The sequence below is a fragment of the Moschus berezovskii genome, chromosome 14 (assembly GCF_049115385.1).
Source record: "Moschus berezovskii isolate FMDL1 chromosome 14, NW_MosBer_1.0, whole genome shotgun sequence".
Classification (NCBI taxonomy): domain Eukaryota; kingdom Metazoa; phylum Chordata; class Mammalia; order Artiodactyla; family Moschidae; genus Moschus; species Moschus berezovskii.
Window position 1 is genome coordinate 39,065,970 of NC_142473.1, and position 26,100 is coordinate 39,092,069.

General features: G+C 53.1%; 2 protein-coding genes across 2 annotated transcripts in view; both read right to left on the reverse strand.

The window, feature by feature from the left end:
- Window positions 1–6,634, reverse strand: part of KCNC1 (potassium voltage-gated channel subfamily C member 1) — a 43,969-nt gene extending 37,335 nt beyond the window's left edge. The window contains exon 1 of the mRNA XM_055423269.2: window positions 6,065–6,634. Within this exon, the coding sequence (XP_055279244.1) occupies window positions 6,065–6,634 (570 nt within the window). The remainder of the gene's footprint in view (window positions 1–6,064) is intronic.
- Window positions 6,635–22,729: 16,095 nt separating this feature from the next.
- Window positions 22,730–25,398, reverse strand: MYOD1 (myogenic differentiation 1). The gene is made up of 3 exons (XM_055422505.2): window positions 24,536–25,398; window positions 23,948–24,026; window positions 22,730–23,679 (listed from the first exon to the last, which is right to left on the reverse strand). The coding sequence occupies exons 1-3, from the start codon at window positions 25,163–25,165 to the stop codon at window positions 23,429–23,431; spliced, it is 960 nt and encodes a 319-aa protein (XP_055278480.2). The 5' UTR covers window positions 25,166–25,398; the 3' UTR covers window positions 22,730–23,428.
- Between the last annotated feature and the right edge of the window lie 702 nt (window positions 25,399–26,100).

A 26,100-nucleotide genomic window follows, 5' to 3' on the forward strand; every position in this document is an offset into this window, starting at 1 on the left:
AGGCCAAGAGGCTTGGGGCGGAGTTTGAGCCTCATTGATGGGCTGTGTGATCTTAGGCAAGTGTCTGCTCTGAGCCTGATTTTCCTCTGCTGGATGAGGGCAGTAGCTAGAGGTGGCCTGGGAGCACTCAACAGTCCTGTGCATGTGAAAGGCAGTCCCTCCCCCCAAGTCCTCCCCGGCACTAGGACTGGGCATCTAACCGTCCCTGGAGCCTCTTAGGTTCCCCTTTCCCTGGAGCCTGCACCCAGGGTGTGGCCAGGCTGGCCCAGGGCCCATGGGAGGCCGCAGCTTGAGGCCCTGACCTTTTGGTCCAGAGTGAATACACTGGTCATGGGACTGCTCAGAATAGTCATAGCACTATATTCAGCTGTCTTGGGAGGCCTCGAGATCCCTGGTTCAGGCAGTGGGCCCTGGAACAAGCCCCCACCAGCTCCCTTCCCCTGCCTCTGAAATGACATACTTCCCTCTCTTGGAGGTTCAGGCCAGTCTCCTCTAAAGCTCTGGCACATTCTAGACTGCCCAGAGTTAGGGAGCACAGATTCCTGCCCCCGGAGTGCCAGACCCCAGATACTCGCTGAGGTGCTGTAAGGTGGACGAGGCTCCCAGCCACGGAACCAGGAGTTGGAGACCTGAGTTTCTAAACCAGTCCCCTAACTTGTTCACATGTGACCTTGGATAAAGCACACCTCTCTGGGCCTCGACTTCCTCATCTGTTTCAATAATGGCTCCTATTAAACTGAGTGTGTAAGAAGCTTAGATTCTGGAGCGGGAGACAGATTGGAATCAAGCAAGACTGCTAATGAGCATTTTATTACACACTAGACTGCTACTTTAAAGGGAAGGACTCTGGTCCTAGACCCAGCCTGTGGGGTCCATAAAGGCATTGCCAGGGAACTGAGGTTTGAGAAGGGGTGTCAAGGATAAAGAGGGGCAACTCAGGAGGAAAGCGTGCTCCAGAGGGAACAGCATATGCAAAGGCCATGAGGCAGGGGGACCTGGCACGTGCAAGAAACTGAACTGCGGCCAGGATGACTGAAGCTCATCTGATGTAATGGAGAGAGCCAGGCCAGAGGAGCCTAGAGAGATAGGCAGGGCCCAAGGGGCCACAGAATGGGCTGGGGAAGCACCAAAGGGTTTTAAGCAGGCAAGGCTGTGAGCTGACAGATTTGTGAGTTGAAGAGATCTCTGTGGCTTACAGGTGGAGGATGACATGGAAGGGCCAGGGGCTGGAAGCAGGACAGGAGTCAGGAAGCTGCAGGAGGGTGGGCCTGAGGGACACAAAGATGGCTGGAAACCAGGATAGTGGGCATAGATGCAGAGGGCAAAGGGTGGAGTCTAGAGAAAGTCATGGAGTAAAATGCTAATCCAACCAACAGGAGTTTAATAACAGAAGCCAGAGTTTATTGAGCACTGACTGCATGCCAGGCCCTGTGACTTTGGGCTTTCCACCAACATGTAGATAACTCAGTTAATCTTTCCATCAACCCTCTGGGACAGGTTCTATCATTATGCCCATTTTAGAGGTGAAGAGGCTGAGAAACTGACTAGAAGACACTCAGTTTGTGACTTTCATTACTGGTTGGGGAGCTGGAGCAGGGGAGGCTGTCTACCATTCAAAGACATGTGGACACCAGTCAAAGCATCGTGAGAAGGTGAAGAACACTGAATGGGTGACACACTATGGTGAGGGGTGCTTAGGGTGGCCAGAGGGGAATGCACTAAGCCCTTCTGCCCTGCTCATGGGTCTCCTTCACACGTTCCCATGACTCAAAGCGGGGCCCTGACCTGGGGCAGTGTGCTCTGAAGTGGGGGTGAGCTGCTCAGGAAGTCCCTATTAGCATCCCTGTCCCCAGTCCCTCCACATGCCAAGCCAAAAGCCCAGTGTCAGCTGGGACCCAAGGGAGGGCCGAAGTCTCTGGCTGGGCAATTCATCCCAGCTGCCAGGTGAGGATCCTCCCCCGGGAGTTGGGGGAGAGGAGGACGACATCAGGTTCCAAACAGGTGGGGACGAGAAAGAGAAACAGGGACCTGGCATCAGAGGAGAGCTGGGCAGTGGGGTGGGTGGAGGTGGGGCTTTCCAAGCTTGGGGTCACTGGCACTTCTTTGTCATTGGAAAGTCAAGTGACTTTGGGGGAGAGATGTTCACACACACACACACGTACAGGACACTCTCTGGTCTGTAGCACAGGGCACACCATTGGTGATGTGTGACCTGACACCAAACAATGTTCCTGATGACAATATGAACATCAAAGATAAAAGCCAAGAGCCTCAGACCTGTGCTGGCCCCCAGGGAAGAGAGGAGGGCAGTTTTCAAGGCTGGGCTGGCCCAGGCTGCTCCCACACGACCCTGCCTGCTCCCACACCTCCACAGTTTTGCATGCCAGCACTGCTGTCCCCTGCCATCTGCCCAGGGAATTCCTACTTGCCCCTCAGAGTCTGTCCCTGAGTTACCTCCTCTGGGATAGTTCTTACTCTCACAGTCCCAGAAAGCCCCTTCACTGCCCTTACCACAAAGTGTCATCATCATCTTTTGCTTGTGTGTGTCTGGAGCATGACCCCTCACGCCAGAAGACAAGTCGGGCTCATCCTGCCCCAGCTCACCTCCCTACCCCTCACTCCCTCAGCCTGGGAACCCAGGAACCAGTAGGAGAGAGGGGCCAGCAAACCAGCAGCTCTGGCTAGCACTGCCACATCCAAAGAGCTCAGATGGAACCTCCCACCCGCCTAGTTAGCCCCTATCTCCCAGGGCCACCTCTAAGGCCTGCAGTGGGGTGGCCTCCCTATGCACCACAACCAGCTGGCCTGGGCTAGAGCAGTGTTTCCACTGAGGATGGGCAATAGGGGGCAAAACCACTCACTAAGGTGGCTCAGAAGTCCCAGGAGATGAAGGCAGGCGGCAGGAAGCGGGTCTGAGTTTCACCTCCCTCAAGGCACACACACACACACAGGTAACCCAAAGCCCCTCTCACATACACGGCCACACAGCCACACTGACACCAGGTTCCCGCACACAGCTCCGGCCTCACACACACCTCACATACACACAGGGTCTCATGCACACAACCTTACATGCAGAGCTTCCCAGTGTCCCACCCGCCACACACAGAAGTATACTCACTTCAAATCTCTCACACCCTCCCCAAGAACCCTTCTCTCCCACAGGCACAGAGCATCTCTCTGACCCGTACAGTCCCCTCTCTCTCTTATATACGCACCCTCTCCCACACAGTCTCATTCTCCCACACAAAGTCCATCTCTCAAAACCCACAGCATCTGTCTTTTTCACATTCACACGGGATTACTCTGATACAGAAACACACAGGATCTCTCTCACGTAGTCAATCTCAACACACACACCCATCCACCCCCAGAGTCTCACTCACACATGCTTTTATGCTCATGTGGCCTTTCTCATACACACACACACACATGAAGAATCTCTCACACCCACACAGTCTCTCTTACACAGATTCTCACACGCTTGTCTTTCACACACATCTACAATGTCACACACAAGATTCTGGTCTGGAATCCCGAATAAACATTGAAATCCCGACCCAGGAATCCGAGGTGGCCTGGGGCCCGCGAGGGGGAGGGGTAAACAAAGGTGGCAGCGGCGGAGCCAAGCTGGAGGAGGGAGAGTGGGCGGGCAGCCGGCTGGGCTCTGCGCAGATGAGCCGCAGACAGGCAGCGCAATGCAGCTAGGCCAGCCGGGCGTGCAGCGGGAAGCCTGGGTTCTAATCCAGGCTCTGCCCTCACTTCCTGTATGCCCTTGGGCAGGTCCCAGTGTCCTCAGCTGTCACCCAAGGGACCTGGAACAACTCTATGTGGCCACTGGGGAAAGAATGTCACACAGACAGGCTGAGGGGGGCACCTTCTAAGCACCCCGCACACCCCCACCCCCAACCACTGCTCAACTTTTCCCTCAGAGTCTGCTCTTCAGTGGACACTGGAGAGAACCAGGACTTTTTTGTAAGATTCTGTACACAATACGACCCCCTTTAGCCAACTCATGTATCTGCATGGGGGAATGGCCAGTGGTAGGCGATGGACAGGGCAGGGGGCTAGAATATGTCCCACGTGACCCCTGCCTATCCTGAAACTCAGGGGCTAGGGTCAGAGCCCTGAAGCTGACCCCAGGAGTGGGGTGGGGGAAGGAATTCCTGCCTCTTGCGAGGGTGCCAGGAGGTGGAGAGGACCATATGAAAGTTGGGCCTACTCTTTGCTTCTGGGGCCAAGGGGGTGGTGGTGGTGGTAGTGAGATGCTTCCCAAGGTCAAATGCAGGCTAATGGGCAGCTGCTCTAACCTAGGCCTCTGCTCTCCCTGCCCCCTGCCCCCACATGCAGGGCATGTCCCCTTTCTCCTGCCCCTCCTCACAGCTCAGCTACAGATTCCAGTTACATAATCCCCTGGCTATGGTGGCCTCTGTCACGAGAGGGGAGGGGGGAGACCTCTGAGGATCCCAGTCTCCCCTGGAGATGGCAGGGAGCTGGTGGCCAGCTGAGTGGAGGATGGGGTTCCAGGGGACTTGGGTCCCAGTACACCATGGCCTCTAACTCCCAGGGTGACCTTGGGCAGGCTTTTCAAAACGGAGGGTTTAACTCTCTCCCTATTACTGCACCTCCACATACCCCCTCCCCACCCCAAACACACACATATCTGATCTAGGATTTAATATAGAAGACCTGTTGCCCTCTCCCTCAGATGCTAAAACACTGAGTGTTTTTTTTTTTTTATCTCAGTAACACATTCATCAGGCCTGTGCCTAAACACAGACTTTTCCTGCTGTGGATGCTTCAGTGCCCCCTGGTCCCTTCTCCCCACTGAAGTCAGCCAGCGGGGCAGGCACTCCTGCTCCCTCCCCTGCCCGAATCCATCCCGGATTCCTCGGGCAGGAGGGGAGGGGTGTGGAGCACTAAAGGAGATAGGGCATTGAAGGTAATGTCTTGCCTGGGAGGGGATTAGGGGGTGGCTCACACATGGGGGAGGGACTCTGCTTTAAATTCCCAACTCTGACCCTTCCCCTCTGTTCAGATCTGAGGGCAGAGCCTAGCGAAGGCAAGAGAGGTTTCTTCCAGGGTAGGTGGCTGCTACCCCTGTCTCCCTTTTGGTCTCAGTTAAGCAGCAAAGACCCTTAGAATTCACCAGGCCCCCTCTCCCACTTAACATTTGAGGGAACTGATCAGAGGAGCCATTTGATGGGCCAGGGTGGGCAGCAGGGTGCCCTTTCTCCCTGGCAACAAGCTGCTGTCACTAAAGGGGAGTGGCTGATGAAGACACACCTCCTTCTCATACCCCTGTAGACCCCCTCTCTGTCTGGACAGGTCCTAGAGGAAGCACAGGCAGAAGCCCAGAGGCCCCCTCCAGCTCTCTCTCCTTTTGACAAGGAAGAAGGGCAGGTTCTGTTTCCAGGAGCAGGTCTCAGAGGGATCACACACCCCCTCCCCCCATCTATCAGTTAATTAGCCATAAAGACTGCCCCTTGACCATCTCCCTAGGATGGTTCTGAGGCTGCCCCCAGGGTGGGGTGGTCAATCTCAGCAGATCAGGTCCCAAGCCCTCTTCTGTGGTCCCCGGCTGGTCCCACATGCCCCTTACCTGGGAGAGAGGAAGGACTCCTGCTTCCCTCCCCACACCAAAATCTAAAGGACAGTTCAGAGCTTCACCCTGTACGCCTGCAGAGATGGCAATGTGCATGCACAGGCACGCCTGCACACTCAAACATACACACATGCTCACTCATTCTCACCACATACCTTACCCACCCAAATATACACCACCACACTTAGATACATATGCGCACACTATCAACTCATGCACACAAACACACCCATTCATTCTCACTTATACACACTAAATTCAGAAATGCACAGACCTTTACATATGTACAAAGCGAGCCACCCTTGAGAGGAGTCACTCTGTCTCTGACAAACGCGCCCAAACATCCTCCTTTCTGCTTTGACTCCCCGGGCACCAGTTCTCGGATCCAGCCCTGCCCGAGGGAGGCAGAGGACGCTGCCTTCCCCGCCCCACTCCTCTCATGGCTAAGTTGTCACTTACCCTCGCGTAGCGGGATGAGTAGGGGTCCTCGAAGAGGGCCCAGATGCGCGGCTGCCAGCGGCGCCAGAAGCCGCCAGGCCGTCCGTCTGGGGAGTCGCTGAGCGCCAGGCGCTTGGTCATCTCCAGCTCGTCCTCACCGTCGCCTGAGTCGCCGGGGCCGTCGGCGTCCGCGTCGTCCGCGCTGTTGTCCAGGGGCGCGCCGCCGAAGCTGTCCAGCGCCTCCTCGGCGTCGCGGTGCTGGCGGTAGGTCATCCAGCAGCAGGGCTCCACGTCGGTCTCGTCGATGCCCCAGAAGGCCAGCTCCTCCTCGTAGAGTGGCCCGCACACGTCGGCCGGGCAGTGCAGCTTGCCCGTGCGGTAGTAATTCAGGATGTGCGCGAAGACGCCGGGGTGGCGGTCGAAAAAGAACTCGTCTGCGCGCGGGTCATAGTCGAAGTGGCTGTGGGCGTCGGGCTCCGCCAGCCAGGCGAGCCGCGTGCCGGGCAGCGTGCGCAGCGTCGAGCGGTACGTCTGGTGGCGCGTGCCGCCCACGTTGATCACGATGCGCTCGCTTTCGTCCCCTTGGCCCATCGCGGCGCCTCCTTAGGCATGGCGCGGCCCAGCGACACCCATGGGAGCGGCCGCCAGGGGGAGATGGCGCCGGGGAGGGGGGCGCGCGGCCTCCTCCCCCCTCCCCCCAGCCGTCGGGGGGACAGAGGACCGCGGCTCCGGCTACTCCGAGAGCAACCCAAGCCCTTCAGGGCGCTTTCTGTCGGGTGCTGGTTCGAGGGAGTGTGCGCGGGATCCCCAGGGTCTCCGGGCGCCAGATGTGGGAGGTAGCTGGTCCGGTGCGGAGGAGGCAGAGGAGGAAAGAAGGGAGGGAGGGAGAGAGGGAAGGGGGTGGGGGGGAGGCGGCGCTCAGCGGCGAGCCCCGGGAGGAGGAAAAAGAGGGTGGGGGGGCCGGGCTCCCGTCCCCATCTCAGCGGGAAGATAGAGAAATCGACACAAAGCTATCCGGGGGAAGGTCAGCTGCTTCCAGGGCCGGACATAGATCAGCTCCTGGAAGGGGGAGGGGAAAGGAGGAGAGGGAGCCGGGAAACTCGCGCTCTGCTGTGAGGTGGTCGTCGCAGCGCGCTCTCGGCGCGGGGGAGATGGATGCCCGCTGCCTTCCTCCCTGCGTGGCCCGGCTGCAGCTCGGGGCGCAGGGCGGACTCCGGCCCCCTCCCTCTCCTTGCCTGGCTGCCTGCTGCTCCCCCCGGCGGCAGGCGCGCCTGTCCGCTCGCCCGCCCTCCTCTCTCCTTCTCCCCGCCTCTCGGAGGAGATGGCGGGCCCCCCGGGCAGGGGCACCCGGGGTGCTGTTCGGTGCTGCTGCCGCGGAGCGCTGCGCTCCGTGCGCTCCGGCTGAATCTGGGGCTTTCCGCTGGATTGCGCTCCGACTCGAGCTCCGGCTCCGGCGGCGGTGCTGAAGGGACAGCTCCCGGACTGTTGCGGAGCTGCTCGGGGCCGGGCTAGGGTTCTCCCGACTGGGCTCCGTCTGCGGGGCCGGCGGGCACTGACTCCGGTGCCTCTGCACCCTGCGCTCTGCGCCCTGCTTCGGGCAGGCGGTTGGCGCTGTCGACCGAGGCAAGGGGGCTGCGGCGGTTGGGCCGGGGAAGCGAGGGTGGCGGGTCTGGGCGCGGCGAGGCAAGGCTGGTGAGGCCGGGGAGGCGAGGCGCGGAGCGGCCGCCGCCGCCGCCCGCGACGCTGCTGCTGCCGGGGCTGCTGCTGGGCTTAGCTGGCTCGCTTGCTGGCTCGCGCGGTCCGCGTCCAGCCCGCCGCTCTCCGGACACGGGCACACGGCGCGCGCAGCCGCACTCGCCCCCGGAGGGAGGCGCCGCGCTGGGTCCTAAAAAGCCCTGATTCCGCGCCCCTCTCCCAGCCCCGCGCGGAGCCCGGCCTCCTTCAACCTCGGCGCTGGGGGCGCCAGCCGGGCACCCATCCTGCGGCTCCCGGGGAGGGGTGGGGGAGAGGAACCTGCCAACGCTCCGCCTGGGGAGCGCCACTCAGTGGGTGGGGGCTCTGGGAGACGTCTCGACCCGCGCCCCTGAGTCAGGTTGAGGTGAGAAGGCGGTTTGGTACCCGCCCCTGTCTTTCCCAACTAGGGACTGTCTGATTCCCTAGTGGAATGAGACACCCTTGACCGCTATCAGAGACACGTCGATCTGGATCTCTCCAAGTGGTTCTTTAATATCGACCTTTCCAGGGAACCTGGCGTCCCCATATCTCTTTCATAGGTACCATATTGCACGGATTCCAAAATAACACTCTCCGCGCTCCCCTATACACTACACACACCTCCACCAGGTTGTGTTGTCCTCTAAGCCATCCTGGATCCCTATTAACCCCTTTCGACCCTTTTCTGACCCTGGGACCTTCTTAACTCCAGGCTGACCCTAGTCTCCCATGAGTGCCTCATGCTGTGCATATTGATCCCAGCTCACTGATCCTCCCACATAGTCCAGGATCCTCAGTGGAGATTCTGTCCTTAGAGGTGAGAAAAAGCAACTCCTTCGCCTTTCTCATAGGGTTTCAGCTACACTGGAGGGGATGCTGATGCGATATCTGGAGGCTATATAGGAGGAGCCCCCCTGCGGTGATTCTGGGCTTCACCATTGATGCTGGAGTGGGAGCTGCAGTTTGGGCCCCCAAACCTTCTCAGCCCCTGTTTGCTGGCAGTCCCTCAGTTTACTCGATGAAGCCATCACCCCTTCACTCCTTACGTGTTCCAGGCTTGGTCCCAGGCAGAGAGGCACAAGCCCCTCCAGGGGCTCCAGGCAGTCAGGGAAGTGGGCAGGTGGGCCAGGACAGGGCTGGGGAGGTCAGGCCCAGCTCCAGGGGTGGCTGTGCTGGGAAAAGAGACTTATTGATCCAGCCCAGCCCAATCGAACACAAGGCTGCCTGGGCAAAGGGCGATTTAATTAAGAAGACACGAGGCTCTTATTTACCTGTCGGCACTCGCCCACTGTGCAGACAGCTGTCCCTCGACACTGACCCACAGGCCTGCTTGTGGGCCTGGGGACGAAGCTGTGCTGCAGGCATCTCTGTTCTCACTTGCCAGGGGAATCCCAGCCCAGCTCCAGTGAAAGCTGTGTGTGCTGGGGCACAGGTCTGGAGGAATGGAGAGGGGCAAGGGGCAGAGCAAGAGATGAAGGGTCATGGAAGGACAACTGAGAGACAGAGAGAGGCAGAGGGATGGCAGAAACGGGCAGAGGCACACAGAGAGCTGGAGTCCGGGACCAGGATGGCACGTCCTCCCTCCAGAGACTGATCTGTGCTCTTCTTCTAAAGGGGAGATGTTTCCCCTTCAGTACAATGACTTCAGAGTAATACAAAGGTGAGAGTGCTTTTCACTGTCCTCCTCTCACCCTGATCCCACCCCCTACCCAAGAGGAGGCCGGACCTGGTGCAGCCCAGGCTGGTCCAAATTCAGATTCCCAGGTCATAGTTCTCTCAGAAAGTTCTGCCTCAATCCAAGGAGGTGATAAAATGGAGAAACAGAGTCCCCAGAAGGAACAGAAAAAGATGGATACAGAGAGATGGTCTCTCTCTCACACACACAGAACTGGGAGAAGTCAAGATGGGGAGACACAAGACAGAAGCCTTTCCAAACCTTCGCTTCCTTCCAGCCAGACATCCAGTCCCTTTTCTCCCTGTGGAAGGTTTTTGTGATTCTGCCAACCAGAGGGGCACAGGGCTCCGCCTCTTCCCTCTCCTGCAGGACCACATGAATCAGAGTATGGCTCCTTAACCTTCACTGTAGCTTACTTCATTTCCTCAGAAAAAGAACTCTCAGCTCCACCAGGGCTCCTTCTTGCTTGCTTCTCCCCACAGTACACAGAGCCACAGTAGCTCCTCATTAAGGGCTGGATGATTTGAGAAAGGTCAGGAGAGGGGCTGGGATCCTAGAATCCTCGTGTGAGAGGCCATAGGAGTCTGGAGCCCTAAACCAGGGCTGAATCAAGGAGAAACCCACCCAGGTTTTCTTGGGGAGTCAGTGCAAACCCCACTCAGGCTTATACCTCATGGTGAACCATAATAGGGAACTGAAGCATGCCCCAGGGGGTGGGCAGAAGCAGAGGGAGAGGCAGAGAGAGGCAAAGGGTGCTTAGAAGAGGGAAGCTGGAAAAAGCCCTGCTCAGGCCTGGCCCTGTAGTGCTAGAGAAAGAGGCAGGGCAGGGCTGGAGGGAGGGGAAGTGTGAAAGTGTATCCATCAACCTAAAATCCCATTACAAGGTAAGCAGAGCGGGCTCAGAGAGAGGAGCCTCCCAGGTGGGAGAGGGTAGCTGCCCATGAGATGCCCCATGCTGTCCCACCTTCATCCTTGATGACACTCTGAGGCCCCAAAGAATGCCCCCTTTTCTGTCCTGAGCAGGGACATAAAAGTTCCTTCTCTCACTTCTTCACACCGTGAGAAGGCTGGTATTTGCATAAAGCCCAGAAAAACCAAGAAGGCATCATGGAGGGGGAGGGAAGGGAAATAACCCCAGAGAAATGGGGGTTGGGAGGAGGAAATACTGAACAGAGCCTTAGCCTCTTACCCACAAGACTAACCACAGACCCTCAGCCCAGATGAGAACCTCACCACTTTTGAGCTGTCCCTCTTACTCATAGACATTTGCTCCCTCCCTTGCAGAGGAAAGCAATGGTACTATGCAGCGTGTCTTTGGTATCAGTGGCTGATACTAAAGAGTATACAGGCAGGGTTCAGCGTACAATGGACTAACAGTGGGGTGATGTTATTCAGTGGTCAAGAGCATAAACTTTGGAGCCAAATTACTTGTGTTCAAATCCTAGCTCCACCATTGACTAGCTATGACCTTGGGCAAATTACTCAACTTCCCTGTGTCAGTTTCTTTATTGATGAATAACAATAAGCCCTATATCATAACACCTCAGCTCTGTCATTTCTCTTGTTGAGGCTGGAGGAGGGGGTTGATGGGAGTGATGAAGAATGAGCTAAGACAAGATATGGGCTAGAAAGAGTTGAAGGGAGTCCTGAAGCCAACTTTGGCCAGTGTTCTCACACCTGGCACTTGCAGGCCTTAGATCTGGTCCTGCTAGGCTCTGGAACTGGCCCAAGTCCACCCCCGGCAGGCCTTGATACAGGTTGGCCCATCCCATATGCTCTCTCCCAGGCCAAGAGCTTTCATATTCCTGGTGGGTTGGGGTGCCATCTTGTGGCCAAATCTGAAAACTAACCTAACCAGGGCACAGAGCTGGCTTTGGGGAGATAATAAGCAGTGCACTACACAGGTGTATCTCTTCTGCAGATCAGAACTCCTCCCTCCAAAGGACAGGGGAGGGTGAAACTAGAAATGCCATGGTTGGAAACTGGTGACGGTGGTTGTCAGATCTGTAGCTTGAGCACTGAACCTGGTGCCTAAGCTGGGAATGGGGTGGGGTGTACAGTTGTTTATTTTCCCTGTGATCCCTGGGCAAGTGTATCTCAGATCTCTTAGTCCAGTGAAAGTCTAGAAAAGGGCCAGGGTAAAGAATCTTCCAGGGAAGTGCTAGAGCAGGGTTTGTCAATCTCTGCACTATTGACATTTTGGACCATATTATCCTTTGTCGTGGGTCTCTCCTAGGAGGTTTAGTAGCATTCCTGGCCTCTACCCACTAGATGTCAGTAGAAAGTGAAAGTCGCTAAGTCGCGTCCCACTCTTTGCGGCCCCATGGACTATACAGTCCATGGAATCCTCCTGGCCAGAATACAGGAGTGGGTAGCCTTTTCCTTCTCCATGGGATCTTCCCAACCCAGGGATTGAACCCAGGCCTCCCGCATTGCAGGTGGATTCTTTACCACCAAGCCACCAGGGAAGCCCAGATGTCAGTAGAACCCCTTCCCCATTCAGGACAAATCAGAAAGCTCTGTGGATACTGTCAAAATTCCTTGGAGGGGGGTAAAACTTCCTCTGGTTGCAAGAACCACCGATGGAGAGTGGTTTGGTTACAAAGCTCATTTTGCGACTTAGCAGCCACATTCTCTCTCCACACTTCTGTTTCCTTGGCTGCATAAAGGGAGTGTTTTGTGAGGATTCAGTGAGCTAGCATCTCTCATTAACTTCCTCTCCTTCCCTCATCCCCCTTCCCTCGGACTCGCATCTCCTCCAAACCCTCTGTGACCAGCCTTGTCTCTCTCCTGGGCTCCTGCCATTCACAGCCAAGCCCGTCGCTCAGTGGCAGTATGGGCTCAGGGGCAGAGCGTCAGCCCTCCCTGGGCTTGACTTTGGGGAAGAAGGGCCTCAATACCTGGCCTCTTGCTCTTGTATGTGGGATGGAGGTGAGGAGTGGGAAATGATGATGGCCGTGGTGAAGGACGCATAGGATGGTCAGGTGTGCTCATGTGTAGGGAAGATGGGTGGATACGGGCACTACAGAAGGAGTGTCCCCAGAGTCAGCAGCCACTGAGTTCTCCCAGAAGGAGCTGGAGAGGCATGGCTGTACCAAGAGTCTTTCCCCCTCTGCGACTCCCTATAGGAAGAACCTCGTGTGTTCTCCTGGGCCCTCATGTCTGAGTCAGCTGCAGGTAAGCTTGGTTGGCAGTGTGCAGGGCTGGGTCCAGGTTCTGTGAGGCCTGAAAGTAAAAGTGAATGTGAAAGTTGCTCAGTTGTGTCTGACTCTTTGCAACCCCATGGACTATAGCCCACCAGGCTCCTCCATCCATGGAATTCTCCAGGCCAGAATACTGGAGTGGGTAGCCTTCCCCTTTTCCAGCGGATCTTCCCAACCCAGAAAATCGAACCAGGGTCTCCTGCTTTGCAGGTGGATTCTTTACAAGCTGAGCTACCAGGGAGGCCTGAAGTTTAGACATTTGGTGGGGGTTTGAGGTGAGGGTGGGGAGTGGGGGTGGGGTCACATTAAAAAAAAAAAGAACAGAAAGTTGTGTACAAAAGTGAATATTTATTGAGACTTAGAGAAGAAATCAGGATCAAATGTAAAATTTAGAAAGCCAACAAATACTAAAAACGTTTTAAAAAATCCAGAAAAATAATAGCTTAATATTGTTATTTACTTTCTAACACACCTACATAATACTTTTAAATATGCTGTATTTACTTGGAAGCATTCATAATGCCAACGAAAACAGTTGCAACTTTTTTTTGCAATTACCAAATGATGTTCAGTTAACAAAACCACATTTGTTGTATTAAAGCTTCATCAAATATGGCTGAAAATGAAAAAAAAATCATCATCCTCCCTTATAACTATTTTTTTCTGTGCATCAACATGAATCTGCTTTAAATTTACATGCCACTTTATAGCCTCCCATAGTGTATTGAGCAAGGTTTCTGGCTACTGAAAGTACCTCTAGGACTGGGTTATTCAGATGCATTCATGAAATGGAAGGGACCCAGAGTAGCCAAAATAATCTTGAAGAAGAACAAAGTTGGAGGACTCACACTTTCTCATTTCAAAACTTACTATGAAGCTACAGTAATCAGACTGTGTGGTATTGGCATAAGGGTAGATACGCAGATCAATGGAATAGAATTGAGAGTCCAGAAATAAGCCCATACATTTTATAGTCATTTAATTTTTGCCAACGGTGCCAAGACAATTCAATGGAAGAAAGAAGAATCTTTTCAACGAATAGCACTGGAACAATTGGCTGCCCACATGCAAAAGAATGAAGTTGGATCCCCTCGTCAAATCATCTAGAAAAATCAACTAAACTAAATGAATACCTGAAATGTGAGAGCTAAAACTATAAAATTCTCCCTTGGATTAGGGCATGGTTTCTTAGATATGATGCCTCAAATACAAGTAGCAAAAGGAAAATATAGATAAATTGGACTCCAAAACCAAAAAGACTTTTGTGATTCAAAGAACAATATCAACAAAGTGAAAAGACAATCCATAAAATGAGAGAAAATATTTTCAGACTATAGTGTAGCAGCTTAAAAGCATGAAAACATGCTAAGTGAAGGAAGCCATGCACAAAAGGCCACCTAGTGTGTGGTTCCATTCATATAAAATGTCCAGAATAGGCAAAGTCATAGGGACAGAAAATAGCTGAGTGGTTGCCTTGGGCTGGGGTGAGGAGAAAGTGGGGAGTGACTGCTAAGGGGTATGGGTTTCTTTGGGGAGTAATGTTTTGGAATTTGATAGCGATGATGGTTGTACAAAGCTGTGGCCATAGTACAAACCATTGAATTCAGCACTTTACCATTGTGAATTTTGTGATATGTAAATTGTATCCCTTTTTTTTTTAAATTGTGAAAAGTAAAAGAAGGATCGGTAAACCAGGAGGCTATAAATTGCTTATGCTAAGAAGAATCTGTCATGGTGCCAGCTCCGTTATCTGTAGAGAACCTATTTTGTTATCTTTTTCTTTCTCTGAAATGCTTTAAGTTAGTTTCAGAACTGGAACATACCTTTTAAATTCACTAATTCATTACACGGAGAGAGAGCCCAAATCCAAAAGGGTGAAGCCACATTCCCAAGGTCTCAGAGCTGGTCAGGGGCACAGCCAGGCCCACATCCTGGAAAACATGTGGCCATTGACATCAGCTGGGACTTGCACCTCACTTCTACCGGGAAAGTTCTTTGTGAATTAATATCCACAGTTAAATGTTATCTGGGAAAAAAAGTTAACTATACAAAAGTGACGCTGCATGGTATAAAAACAAATACTACACAGCCTCACACTATCCCCCTTAATACTAGTGAACTGTGTGCCAAGGATTTAAGAGTTTTATAAGAGAGATAAAACTTGAGTTAGAACCAATCTATTTTTTTCCATTATTATCACCATCACCATTTTGGTCTTTCTCTTTCTTCTCATCTCCTCATCCTTTCTGCCTTCCTCTTCTGGATTTTTTTTTTTCTTGCCTTTTTCAGTCTTGCCCACCCCTTTCCACCCATATCAGGCTGTATATTCTTTAAGTACCTCTTCATGTGGTTCTATAATATCATTTTCTGTACAAAGAATTGAGAGCTAATTCAGTCTTTCCCTCGACACAGTTGATCAAAACTTGTTTTGATATCATTGATAATTTAGGAAAGTTTCTTTCAGGCTTACCACTCTATTGGAAACATTTATTGGAAAGTGTATCTAAAATGTACACTTTTAAAATTGTCAAATTTGGCAGAAGCTCCATCAAATTTCTCTCATCTGTGGACTATAGGAGTTCAAGGTATTTTCAGTTTTCTTGTATGTAAACCGTGAACTCCCAGATGTTCAAGCAGGTTTTAGAAAAGGCAGAGGCACCAGAGATCAAATTGCCAACATCCGCTGGATCATGGAGAAAGCAAGAGAGTTTCAGAAAAACATCTATTTCTGCTTCATTGACTATGCCAAAGCCTTTGACTGTGTCGATCACAATAAACTGTGGAACATTCTGAAAGAGATGGGAATCCCAGACCACCTGATCTGCCTCTTGAGAAACCTGTATGCAGGTCAGGAAGCAACAGTCAGAACTGGACATGGAACAACAGACTGGTTCCAAATAGGAAAAGGTGTACGTCAAGGTTGTATATTGTCACCTTGCTTATTTAACTTATATGCAGAGTACATCATGAGGCACGCTGGGCTGGAAGAAGCACAAGCTGGAATCAAGATTGCTGGGAGAAATATCAATAACCTCAGATATGCAGACGACACTACCCTTACGGCAGAAAGTGAAGAGGAACTCAAAAGCCTCTTGATGAAAGTGAAATAGGAGAGTGAAAAGGTTGGCTTGAAGCTCAACATTCAGAAAGCAAAGATCATGGCATCTGGTCCCATCACTTCATGGGAAATAGATGGAAAAACAGTGGAAACAGTGTCAGACTTTATTTTTTTGGGCTCCAAAACCACTGCAGATGCTGATTGCAGCCATGAAATTAAAAGACGCTTGCTCCTTGGAAGGAAAGTTATGACCAACCTTGAAGGTATATTAAAAAGCAGAGACATTACTTTGCCAACCAAGGTCCGTCTAGTCAAGGCAATGGTTTTTCCCGTGGTCATGTATGGATGTGAGAGTTGGACTGTGAAGAAGGCTGATCACCGAAGAATCGATGCTTTTGAACTGTGGTGTTGGAGAAGACTCTTGAGAGTCCCTTATACTGCAAGGAGATCCAACCAGTCCATTCTAAAGGAGATCAATCCTGGATGTTCATTGGAGGGACTGATGCTAAAGCTGAAACTGCAATACTTTGGCCACCTCATGCGACGAGTTGACTCACTGGAAAAGACTCTGACGCTGGGAAAGGTTGGGGGCGGGAGGAGAAGGGGACGACGGAGAATGAGCTGGCTGGATGGCATCACCGACTCTGTGGACATGAGTTTGAGTGTACTCCGGGAGTTGGTGATGGACAGGGAGGCCTGGCGTGCTGTGATTCATGGGGTCGCGGAGAGTCGGACACGACTGAGCGACTGAACTGAACTGAACTGTGTGGTGATTAATTATAAATGCTTTTAAATTGGTAATGTTCATTTAAAAATTTGTTGATGCTAATGTCTTGTTATAGTGGCATATTATGAATTTTATTCTATCTTTGTTGATGTAACTATTTTGTGTTAGACCAGCAAAAAACCTGTATTGTTTTCCAATATGCTCAGATAATTCACTCTTCTTTGTTGATTAGATTACCAAACAATGCAAGAGTCTTATCAATAATTCCATTTGAAAGTTATCTCTTTTAATAAATTGCTTTTTGTTGTTGTTGTTTATTTTTTTGCAACCCTGTGGACTATCTCCTGCCAGGTTCCTCTGTCCATGGGATTTCCCGGGCAAGAACACTGGAGTGAGCTGTCATTTCGTTCTCCAGGGGATTCTCCTGACCCAGAGATGGAACTTGCATCTTCTGCATTGGCAGGTGAGTTCTTTACCACTGAGCCACCAGGGAAACCTGCCAGTACATTTTTTATACTGGTATTATTTTACATAATTAAGAATTAAGTGAATGCTAGTCAGAGACAATTCCATTTATAATTTGTCCTAGGATACTACATCAAAAATGTTTCAAACTATATATATATAGTTTGAATATATATATATATACGGCGAGTCATGGCTCTGGATAACTCTTTAGAGAATAATGTTTACAGCACCGCCTGTATCACTCTATCTCCACAGGAAAATAATCATTTTCTCTTTATGCTAAAGATAATGAAATTTAATGCTACAGGAGTAGCATCCTTTTTAAAAATAATTTTTAAGAATGGAATTTCAATTTATCATCATTCCTCTAATGAAGATAGAATAAAATTATACCTTTAAACATACTAACAAAGAACCTGAAGGCAAAAATTTGTATTTAATCATTATTCAATAGATTATAGATATATTTCAAATTTTAAGGAGTTAAATTACACTAACAAAATATACTGCAGATGCTGATTGCAGCCATGAAATTAAAAGATGCTTACTCCTTGGAAGGAAAGTTATGACCAACCTAGATAGTATATTAAAAAGCAGACATTACTTTGCCAACAAAGGTCCGTCTAGTCAAGGCTATGGTTTGTCCCATGGTCATGTATGGATGTGAGAGTTGGACTGTGAAGAAAGCTGAGCGCTGAAGAATTGATGCTTTTGATCTGTGGTGTTGGAGAAGACTCTTGAGAGTCCCTTGGACTGCAAGGAGATCCAACCAGTCCATTCTAAAGGAGATCAGTCCTGGGTGTTCATTGGAAGGACTGATGCTAAAGCTGAAACTCCAATACTTTGGCCATCTCATGCGACGAGTTGACTCACTGGAAAAGACTCTGATGCTAGGAGGGATTGGGGACGGGAGGAGAAGGGGACGACAGAGAATGAGATGGCTGGACGGCATCACCGACTCGATGGACATGAGTTTGAGTGAACTCCAGGGGTTGGTGATGGACAGGGAGGCCTGGTGTGCTGTGATTCATGGGGTTGCAAAGAGTCGGACATGACTGAGCGACTGAACTGAACTGAACAAAATATACAGTATTTTCACATGTAAAAGGGCTTATTAATTCTAAAAGGGTTCTCAGATGGGCTTTGATAAGGTTTAAATATGAAGAATGCAGCCTGTTCAAAATTAAGAAAAATGCCTTGAACTTACAAGGGTTACAGCTACATTTGGTATGATCTAAATATATGTTGGGGGTACAATTGTCTTCTCAATGTAATTGTCTTCTCAATCATTGTAATTTATTTCATTGTTCATCATTATTGCTTCTGTTTTATATTTCATTTATTTAAAATATATTCCACTAAACCCAAACAAGATGTACACCTCTTGAGAGGACCTCATCATGCCCATAAATGCCACCCAACATGAGGGGGGAAGTCAGAATAGAAACAATGGTCATAACCAGTTTCCTAAAATATTTTACTTTGAAATATGTGAAAAAAAAAACACTAAACCATGTGAACTATTTCTAGGGCTTCTCATGCCAGGGACAGGACCTAAAGCTTGAATGTTCTTAGCTTCCAGGTACACCAGCTTTGACGGTATGTTCTGAGGACTTGTGTGCTGTTATGTGAGCACACGTGTGTAGAGACACAGGCATGTCTCTATGGAGAGCATGGCCCAGTGTCTCCTCAAATCCAGCCCAGGTGGAAGTGGCCCCAAGAACATAGATGTTTCATCTACACTGCAAATGGGATTCAACTAGATGTCCCCCACCTCTGGCCCTGCCCAGGGAACTGAGATGAAGAACAGGTCAGGAGGGGACCTCAAACCCCATCATTCATGGGGTGATTCGCTCTCTAGCTGAAAGTGTTAGTCACTCAGTCACGTCTGACTTTGCAACTCCATGGAATGTAGCCTACCAGGCTTCTCTGTGCATGGAATTTTCCAAGCAAGAATACTGGAGTGGATTGCCATGGGCTCCTCCAGTGGATCTTCCCAGTCCGGGGATCGAAACCAGGTCTTCTGCATTGGCAGGTGAATTCTTTACCGTCTGAGCCACTCTGGTGGCTGCTCTCTAGCTACTCCCCTGCATCCTGACATGCTCTCTTCTCTCTCCTTACTTCCTCTGCAGAGGCTCTAGGGCTGGGCCACTAAGCATGCAGTCTCTGGAACCTCTCTGCCTGGGTTCAAATCCTGCCTTATGATTTAAGCTGATCTAGTTGAAATTTTGTTCTGGGAATTTTCAAACTGGAGTTAAATGGTGAGTTAACCCCCCGAGTTGCTGCAGAAAACCAATATGGACCAGGAGAGAGAGAAGGCAAGAAGGAGGTGTGTTGAAGAGCAAGAGGGGCTCCAGTCCCAGCTCTCAAGGCCCACGGGTGCTGTGGTGCTCGCAGCCCTGCTCCCTTATGTGAATGGCCCTTCGTCCTTCCAACACATCCCCTGTAGGGTTTAGCCTTGTTCGAAGTGGGTTTCTGTCACTTGCAACCAAAGTGTCCTTGACTAAATCTGCCCCACGCCTGCTTCTTCTTCTCCAGAGGTCTCTATCTCTGTAACGGCACCACCTTCCACCCTGAAGCAAACCAGAGCCCAGAGTCACCCGTGGCTCCTCCTTCTCCCTCCTTCCTCAGGGCCTCCAGACACAAGGCTCTGTGCAGAGTTCAGTGCATCTGGCCGCGGAGGTGAGTGAGGGCTGAAGTCCAGCCTGCTCTCTGTCCCTAGCCAGGAACCCTGGTGCAGGACAGTGTCCTTGGGAAAGAAGAGACCCCCTTTTTTCAAATTGCACACTAGCTCTCTGTAGGCTATAGTAACCCTACAGGCTACTGGAGCCTTCTTCTTACATACAGGAGCCCATAACCCTCTAGGCTACTGGTTCCTTAGTGCAGAAGCTCTGTCTCCTCTGCCCTTTGCCTGATTACTCTCCCAGACTCCATCATCATCTCCCACTGCACCCTCCCTTTATTTCTCCTTATGGTAATTCCCACCATTTCTAACATCACTTGAGTCCCTGTCTAGTGGCTGCTTCCCGCTTTAAGCTGTGTGAAGGTGGGAACTCTGCCCTCAAGGTTCTCCGTTGTCCTGTCAACACCTACACTTTATCTGGCACCACTGTCTCTATTCCTCTTTCTCTCCCATCCCCAGTCGCTACCCCAGTTCAGGCCATATCATGTCTCCTCTGAGCAACCCTGGTGGCCTCCTGACAAGTCTCAAGTCTCGTTCCCTCCTATCCATTCTGCCAGCTCAGACTGGTCTTTCTAAAATACAGATTTCTTTGTATCCTTCTGCTGGCTAGATTCCTCTATGGCTCCTTATGGCCTTCAGGATAAAGCCTAATTGAGGTCCATTGGGGCCCCACCGCTGCCTTTTCCCCATCTCACCTCTGGCCCCTTGTGTGAAGCCATAGTTTACTTTCTGTCACCTCTGGGTCTTTGGCCTTTGCTCTATCCTCAACTTGGAGCATCCTTCTTTGGCAGCTCTTTCCTGGCCAACTCCTTCAAGATTCTTCTTAGAGGCTGCTTGCTGTCTGTTCCTTCTGTTCCTACTGCTCTCCTCTCCACGTACGTCCCCATTCTAGCACTTAATTCATTGCCACGTAACCAGTTGCTAAAAGATCCAGCCTCCCAAAATGTCTGGGTGCGTCCCAAGGTCAGGACTGTGTACGTGAGTCTCTGTCTTCTGTTCACCCAGCCTGGGACCTGGCATCTTTTGAATGAATGAGTTCATGAATGAGCCCCAAGGGGCCTCAAGGGAGTGAGAACCCCAAGGCACATCTGCGGTGGCAGCCAGATGAAAGGTGGAGAAGCATTAGTAGCAGCAAAGAGCCATGGGTGGCTCCCCAGGGGCCCTACACTGGGAGAGCTGAGGCTCTCCTAGAGCAGAGAGCAGAACCCCGGCTCTTCCTTCTGCCATTATGTCTTGCCTGCACTCCCCAGGCACTCTTCACACCTGCCCCTCCTGGGTGAGAAGAGCCCTTGAAAGTGGGCCTGTAAGGTTTTCAGGGAAAAAAATATCTGTAGGAGAGGGATTATAGGAGCCATTGAGGTCCTGGTGACAAGTGTATGTGAATTAGGGATTGGGGTTGGGCTGAACTTTTGCCAAGCCATCCATCTGGGGTGCCCTCCCAGAGATACCTCCATGTGTGTGTGTCCCCTGTGTGTGTGTGTCCCCTGAGTATGTTTGTGTGTCCCCTGAGTATGTTTGTGTGTCCCCTGTGTGTCCCCTGTGTGTATGTCCCCTGAGTATGTTTGTGTGTCCCCTGAGTATGTTTGTGTGTCCCCCGTGTGTATGTCCCCTGAGTATGTTTGTGTGTCCCGTGTGTGTGTCCCCTGTGTGTGTGTGTGTCCCCTGAGTATGTTTGTGTGTCCCCTGTGTGTGTGTTCCCTGAGTATGTTTATGTGTTGGCTGTGTGTGTGTTCCCTGAGTATGTTTGTGTGTCCCCCCTGTGTGTGTGTGTCCCCTGTGTGTGTGTGTCCCCTGTGTGTGTGTGTCCCGTGTGTGTGTGTGTCCCCTGAGTATGTTTGTGTGTCCCCCCTGTGTGTGTGTCCCCTGAGTATGTTTGTGTGTCCCCTGTGTGTGTGTCCCGTGTGTGTGTGTGTCTCCTGAGTATGTTTGTGTGTCCCCTGTGTGTATGTGTCCCCTGAGTATGTGTGTGTGTCTCCTGTGTGTGTGTGTCCCCTGAGTCTGTTTGTGTGTCCGCCGTGTGTACGTGTGTGTGAGGGGAGGTCTGTGGCATTGTGCATGTGTCGTCTTTGTTTGTTTCTCAAGACACAGTTCAAGTGCACCTCTTCCAGGAAGCCCTCCCCAGCACCCTGACTAAATCGGTAGCCCCTTCTCAGCTCTCACGGTGTTTATAGCTTGAAACCGGCACTGATGCCAGCTGTGAAGTTGCAGCTGTGCATGCTCCCCTCTCCATGCAGGCTCTAGACTCGTGTCTTCTTATGAGGTCGACAGTGCCAAGAGGCTCCAAGCCCTGGGCTACTTGCGGTAGAAGTGTCTGTGCCTGCCTGGCCTTCCATGCTGTCCCTCTGTGACTACACCTACTACTGAGGGCCTGGAAGTACCCCTTCACACTCATTTAGTTTTTCCTCAGAATGCTCTCAACCCACTCCGGTATTCTTGCCTAGAGAATCCCTTGGTCAGAGGAGCCTGATGGGCTGCTCTCCATGGGGTCGCACAGAGTCAGACACGAATGAAGTGACTCAGCATGCCTGCATGCATTGGAGAAGGAAATGGCAACCCACTCCAGCATTCTTGCCTGGAGAACCCCAGGGATGGGGGAGCCTGGTGGGCTGTCTTCTATGGGGTCGCACAGAGTCGGACACGACCGAAGCGACTTAGCAGCAGCATAATGCTCTAAGCCCCTTATGATACCTATGAGGATTTCGAGTGGCATCTGGAGGACATAATTTTCCAAGGATCCTTCCTTCCTGGACACCATACCTGGCTTCACTCTGTGTCTGGAGGGGAGTGATTCTCAAGCGTATGCACTTCAGCATCAACTGAGGAGTTTTGAAAAATACCAGTACCTGGCTGGGGGTATCCGGGGGGCTGATACTTTAAATCAGAATCTCATAGACCTTTTATTAACTATTCAGGTCGCTCTAATATCCATCCTGACATGAGAACTACTGATCTGTGTGCTGCGAAGTGCTGTTATGGTCAGAAGAACCTCCTCGCGTAATGGAAACACACACACCTCTCCCTCCCACAGGCCCCGAGCTTCCTCCTTGCAGTCCGTCTGCCGCCTGCAGGGGTCGCTGCGGGACAGTTGGCCCAGTTTGCGGATTTCCCTCGCTGTCAAAATCCAGTCCCCAACCCTAGCGAAAGCCGGAGCCACCGCGGTATAAATTAGTGTCTTTATTTCGAACACCCGAGCGAGCGCCCGCGGCTCGCCTGCCTGCCGTATAAACATACAAAGTCCCTGTCGCACCGCACACCATGCCTCAGAGATAAATACAGCCCGAGGGGCTCCTGCTCTGGCAAAGCAACTCTTATTTACAGGAATAGATTACAAAAGTATTACAAAAAGTGGTCCTGAACCGGGGGTGGGGGATGGGGGGGTGGGAGTGGTTACCATGACACCTGTTACACTTGGGAAGGGAGCGGCGGGAAACAGCTGAAGTCCCCAGGGGGCTCCGGAAAGGAGGGGCTCGCCACTTTAAGCGGTCGGGGGTCTTGGGGGCGGGGCTGAGGCCCGCGCGGGGCCCACCCCGCCGTGGGGGAGGGGGCGAGGAAGAGGAAGGGCCTGGCTCCCCGAGGGTCAGCGCTGGCCCACGGAGTAACATCAAACGGCCACCGCATTGGGTCTCAGTGAAGAGCACTGAGTGGGGGGGACAAAAGGACCATGTCCTTGCCCTGGGGCGCGGGAGGCTGAAATAACAGCTCCCTCGCCTCTCCTACCTCGGGAGGGTCGCTTTTAAAGCGCTGTTGGGAGGAGAGGGGTTGGCACTTAAGCGCAATCTTTTGGGCGCGAGGGACCCCAGGGGCACCATCCCTCGGGCCCGTGGGCAGCGGCGCCCCCCGATGCGGCCGCCCAGTCCCTCAGAGCACCTGGTAAATCGGGTTGGGGTTCGCGCCCGCGAGGCCCTGAGGGGCAGCGTCGGGGGAAGGGGCGGGGGTGCCGCGCTCCACCTCGCTCGCGGCGGCCGCCTCCTGCGGGCCGGGAGACGACTCCGGAGGCGCGTCGGCCAGCAGAAGCACGGGCGCGGCGGGGCTCTCGGTGGAGATGCGCTCCACGATGCTGGACAGGCAGTCGAGGCTCGACACCGCAGCCCTCTTCCCAGGCCGGGGCTCTGCGCGGGGAGGGGTAGGTTAGTATGCAGGGGTGCACAAGTCTCCCACCTCCGAGTTCAGTGCTTTGGGGCAGATGGGGAAACTGAGGGCCAGCCAGAATTCGTGAGGATCCCACGAAATTTCAGGATGAAAAAGGAGGGAACTACATGCTTAGTATTTCATTCCCGGAACCGTCTCCGAGGATGGGGGCAAGGAGGTCCTAGATAAAGAGAAGCCGAAGCCAGGGTAGCTCAAAAGGGCATGTGGGAAGGAGGCGCGAATACGCACCGTTGGGCGCCTCGCTGTAGTACGTGCGGTCGTAGCAGTTCCGCCGCCGGGCACCACTCGGGGGACCACTGTAGTCCATCTGCAAATGGAAAGGACAACAGAGTCAGGCCTGGGAACTGCGCAGGGCAGGAGCTCCATTCCCTGCAGCCGCCCCCTCCCCGACTCCCCAACTCCCCAAATCTCAGCCACGAGAGTTCCGGGCCCGGATCTGTCTGGGTTGGGGAGCAAGGTTGAGCAGGAACTGTCTGCAGCATGCCGGGCCAAAGAGAGGGCAGACAGTCACCCAGATGCAGAAATCTGCATTTCGAAAACAAGAGGAGAAAAAGCAGATCTTCGTGTCAGCGCAGCAGTGTTCTAACAGTGCCCGCAATCGGGTGGATCGTATCCTTCCTGTGCATCCCCAAAGCCATAGGCCACCCCAGTGACAGCTGCCTGGGGGTGGCAGTGGACTCCACCGGGGGTCCACTCCCTGGAAGGTCCCCCTCCCAACCCTCCCAACCAGAGGGCCAGCTCCTCGCCCTCTCGTAAACACATTCCTAATATACCAAGAGCTGCCCGCACTTCTCTAGCCTGGAGTCCTGGCCTTACCATGCCGTCGGAACAGTTGGAGCGCGGACTGGAAGCGTCCGAGTCGCCGCTGTAGTGCTCGCCGCTGCGGCCAGGGGGTAATGGGCCAGGCGCGTAAAAGGCAGCTGCAGCGCCAGGGGGCGCGGCGTCCTGGTCGCGAAGCAGCGCCTGCAGGCCTTCGATATAGCGGATGGCGTTACGCAGGATCTCCACCTTGGGCAGCCGCTGGTTTGGGTTGCTAGACGTGCAGCGTTTGAGCGTCTCGAAGGCCTCGTTTACTTTGCTCAGGCGGCGCCGCTCGCGCATGGTAGCAGCCTTGCGGCGGTCGGCGTTAGTCGTCTTGCGTTTGCACGCCTTGCAGGCCCACAGTAAACAGCGGCCCGCCTGGTGGTGCCCGCTGGGCGCGCGCACATGCTCGTCCTCGCGCGCGCCCGGGGCCGGGTGCGCGGCTGCAGGGAAGTGCGAGTGATCCTCGGGCTTCAGGAGTGCGCCCACGTGCACGAGGCGCGGATCCAGGTCCTCGAAGAAGCGCAGGTCCGGGGAGTCGAAACACGGGTCATCATAGAAGTCGTCCGCTGTTGCAAAGTTGCAGAGAGAGCCGTCGGGGCCCGTCAAGTCTACGTCGCGGAGCGGCGGCGACAGCAGCTCCATATCCCGGCGAGGGGCGGCACGGTCCTGGCTTTGTCCAGCCTCAGAGGCAGCGGCTGGGGTTGCCAGAAACTTGCTGTGGTTCTGGAGCCCCGGCAGTGAGATAGCAAAGCACTGACGGTCTGAATGTATAACCAGCTGTTCCCCACCCTCCCGGGTCCTGTCCCGCCTGAGGGACGGACTGCGAGGAGAGCCGCGGCAGCGCCCTGGAGCCTCCCCACCCCTACCTTCACACCAGGCTCCCAGGGCTATTTATCCCATAGTAGCCTAAGGGCCCCGGAGCCCGAGCTAGCGGCTAGGGGCGGGGGCGCCCGAGGCCAATAGGAACACAGCAGGGAGGAGCTTGGGATCCCCAGGGTGGCAGCAGGGGCCCGAGACTGGCCAGCCCCCTACCCCTTGACACCCGCGCGCGAGCGCTCGGGCCCCTCCCCAGGCGGGGAGGAAGGCAGAGGCTGGCAGCCCAACGCAACTCCACTTGGCTCCCGGGCACACACTTTCCAAATTTCTCCAGCACTGGACTCCTCGTGTTTCCGCGGGAAACGCTGGCAACGCGCGCTTACCTTTGGGCTCACTTTGGGGTCCCTTCAGTCCGCTGATCTCTGGGGACCCAGGAGCAGGATAGGGGTAGAAATCAGATCGGGAGAGATCTGGAAAGAGACACAGGGCAATAAGGCAGAGGTACACTCAAAACTGAGTTAGTGAGACGGTGAGCGGCAAACTCAAGAGGCTGAGACGTTGAGAGAGCAGAAAGCTAGAGTCAGAGGCAGAAAAATGAGCAAGGAGAGATGAGACTCAGTCCAAGTGGGGGAACCTGAGACTGAACGTTGCGGTCGTGCCACTTGGCCGGCTCTTGCCAAGGGAATCACTTAGAGGGTCGCGGGCCCATTTTCTCTGCTCGCTTGGAAACCCAGCCGCATCTACACAGGAGTCGATGATCG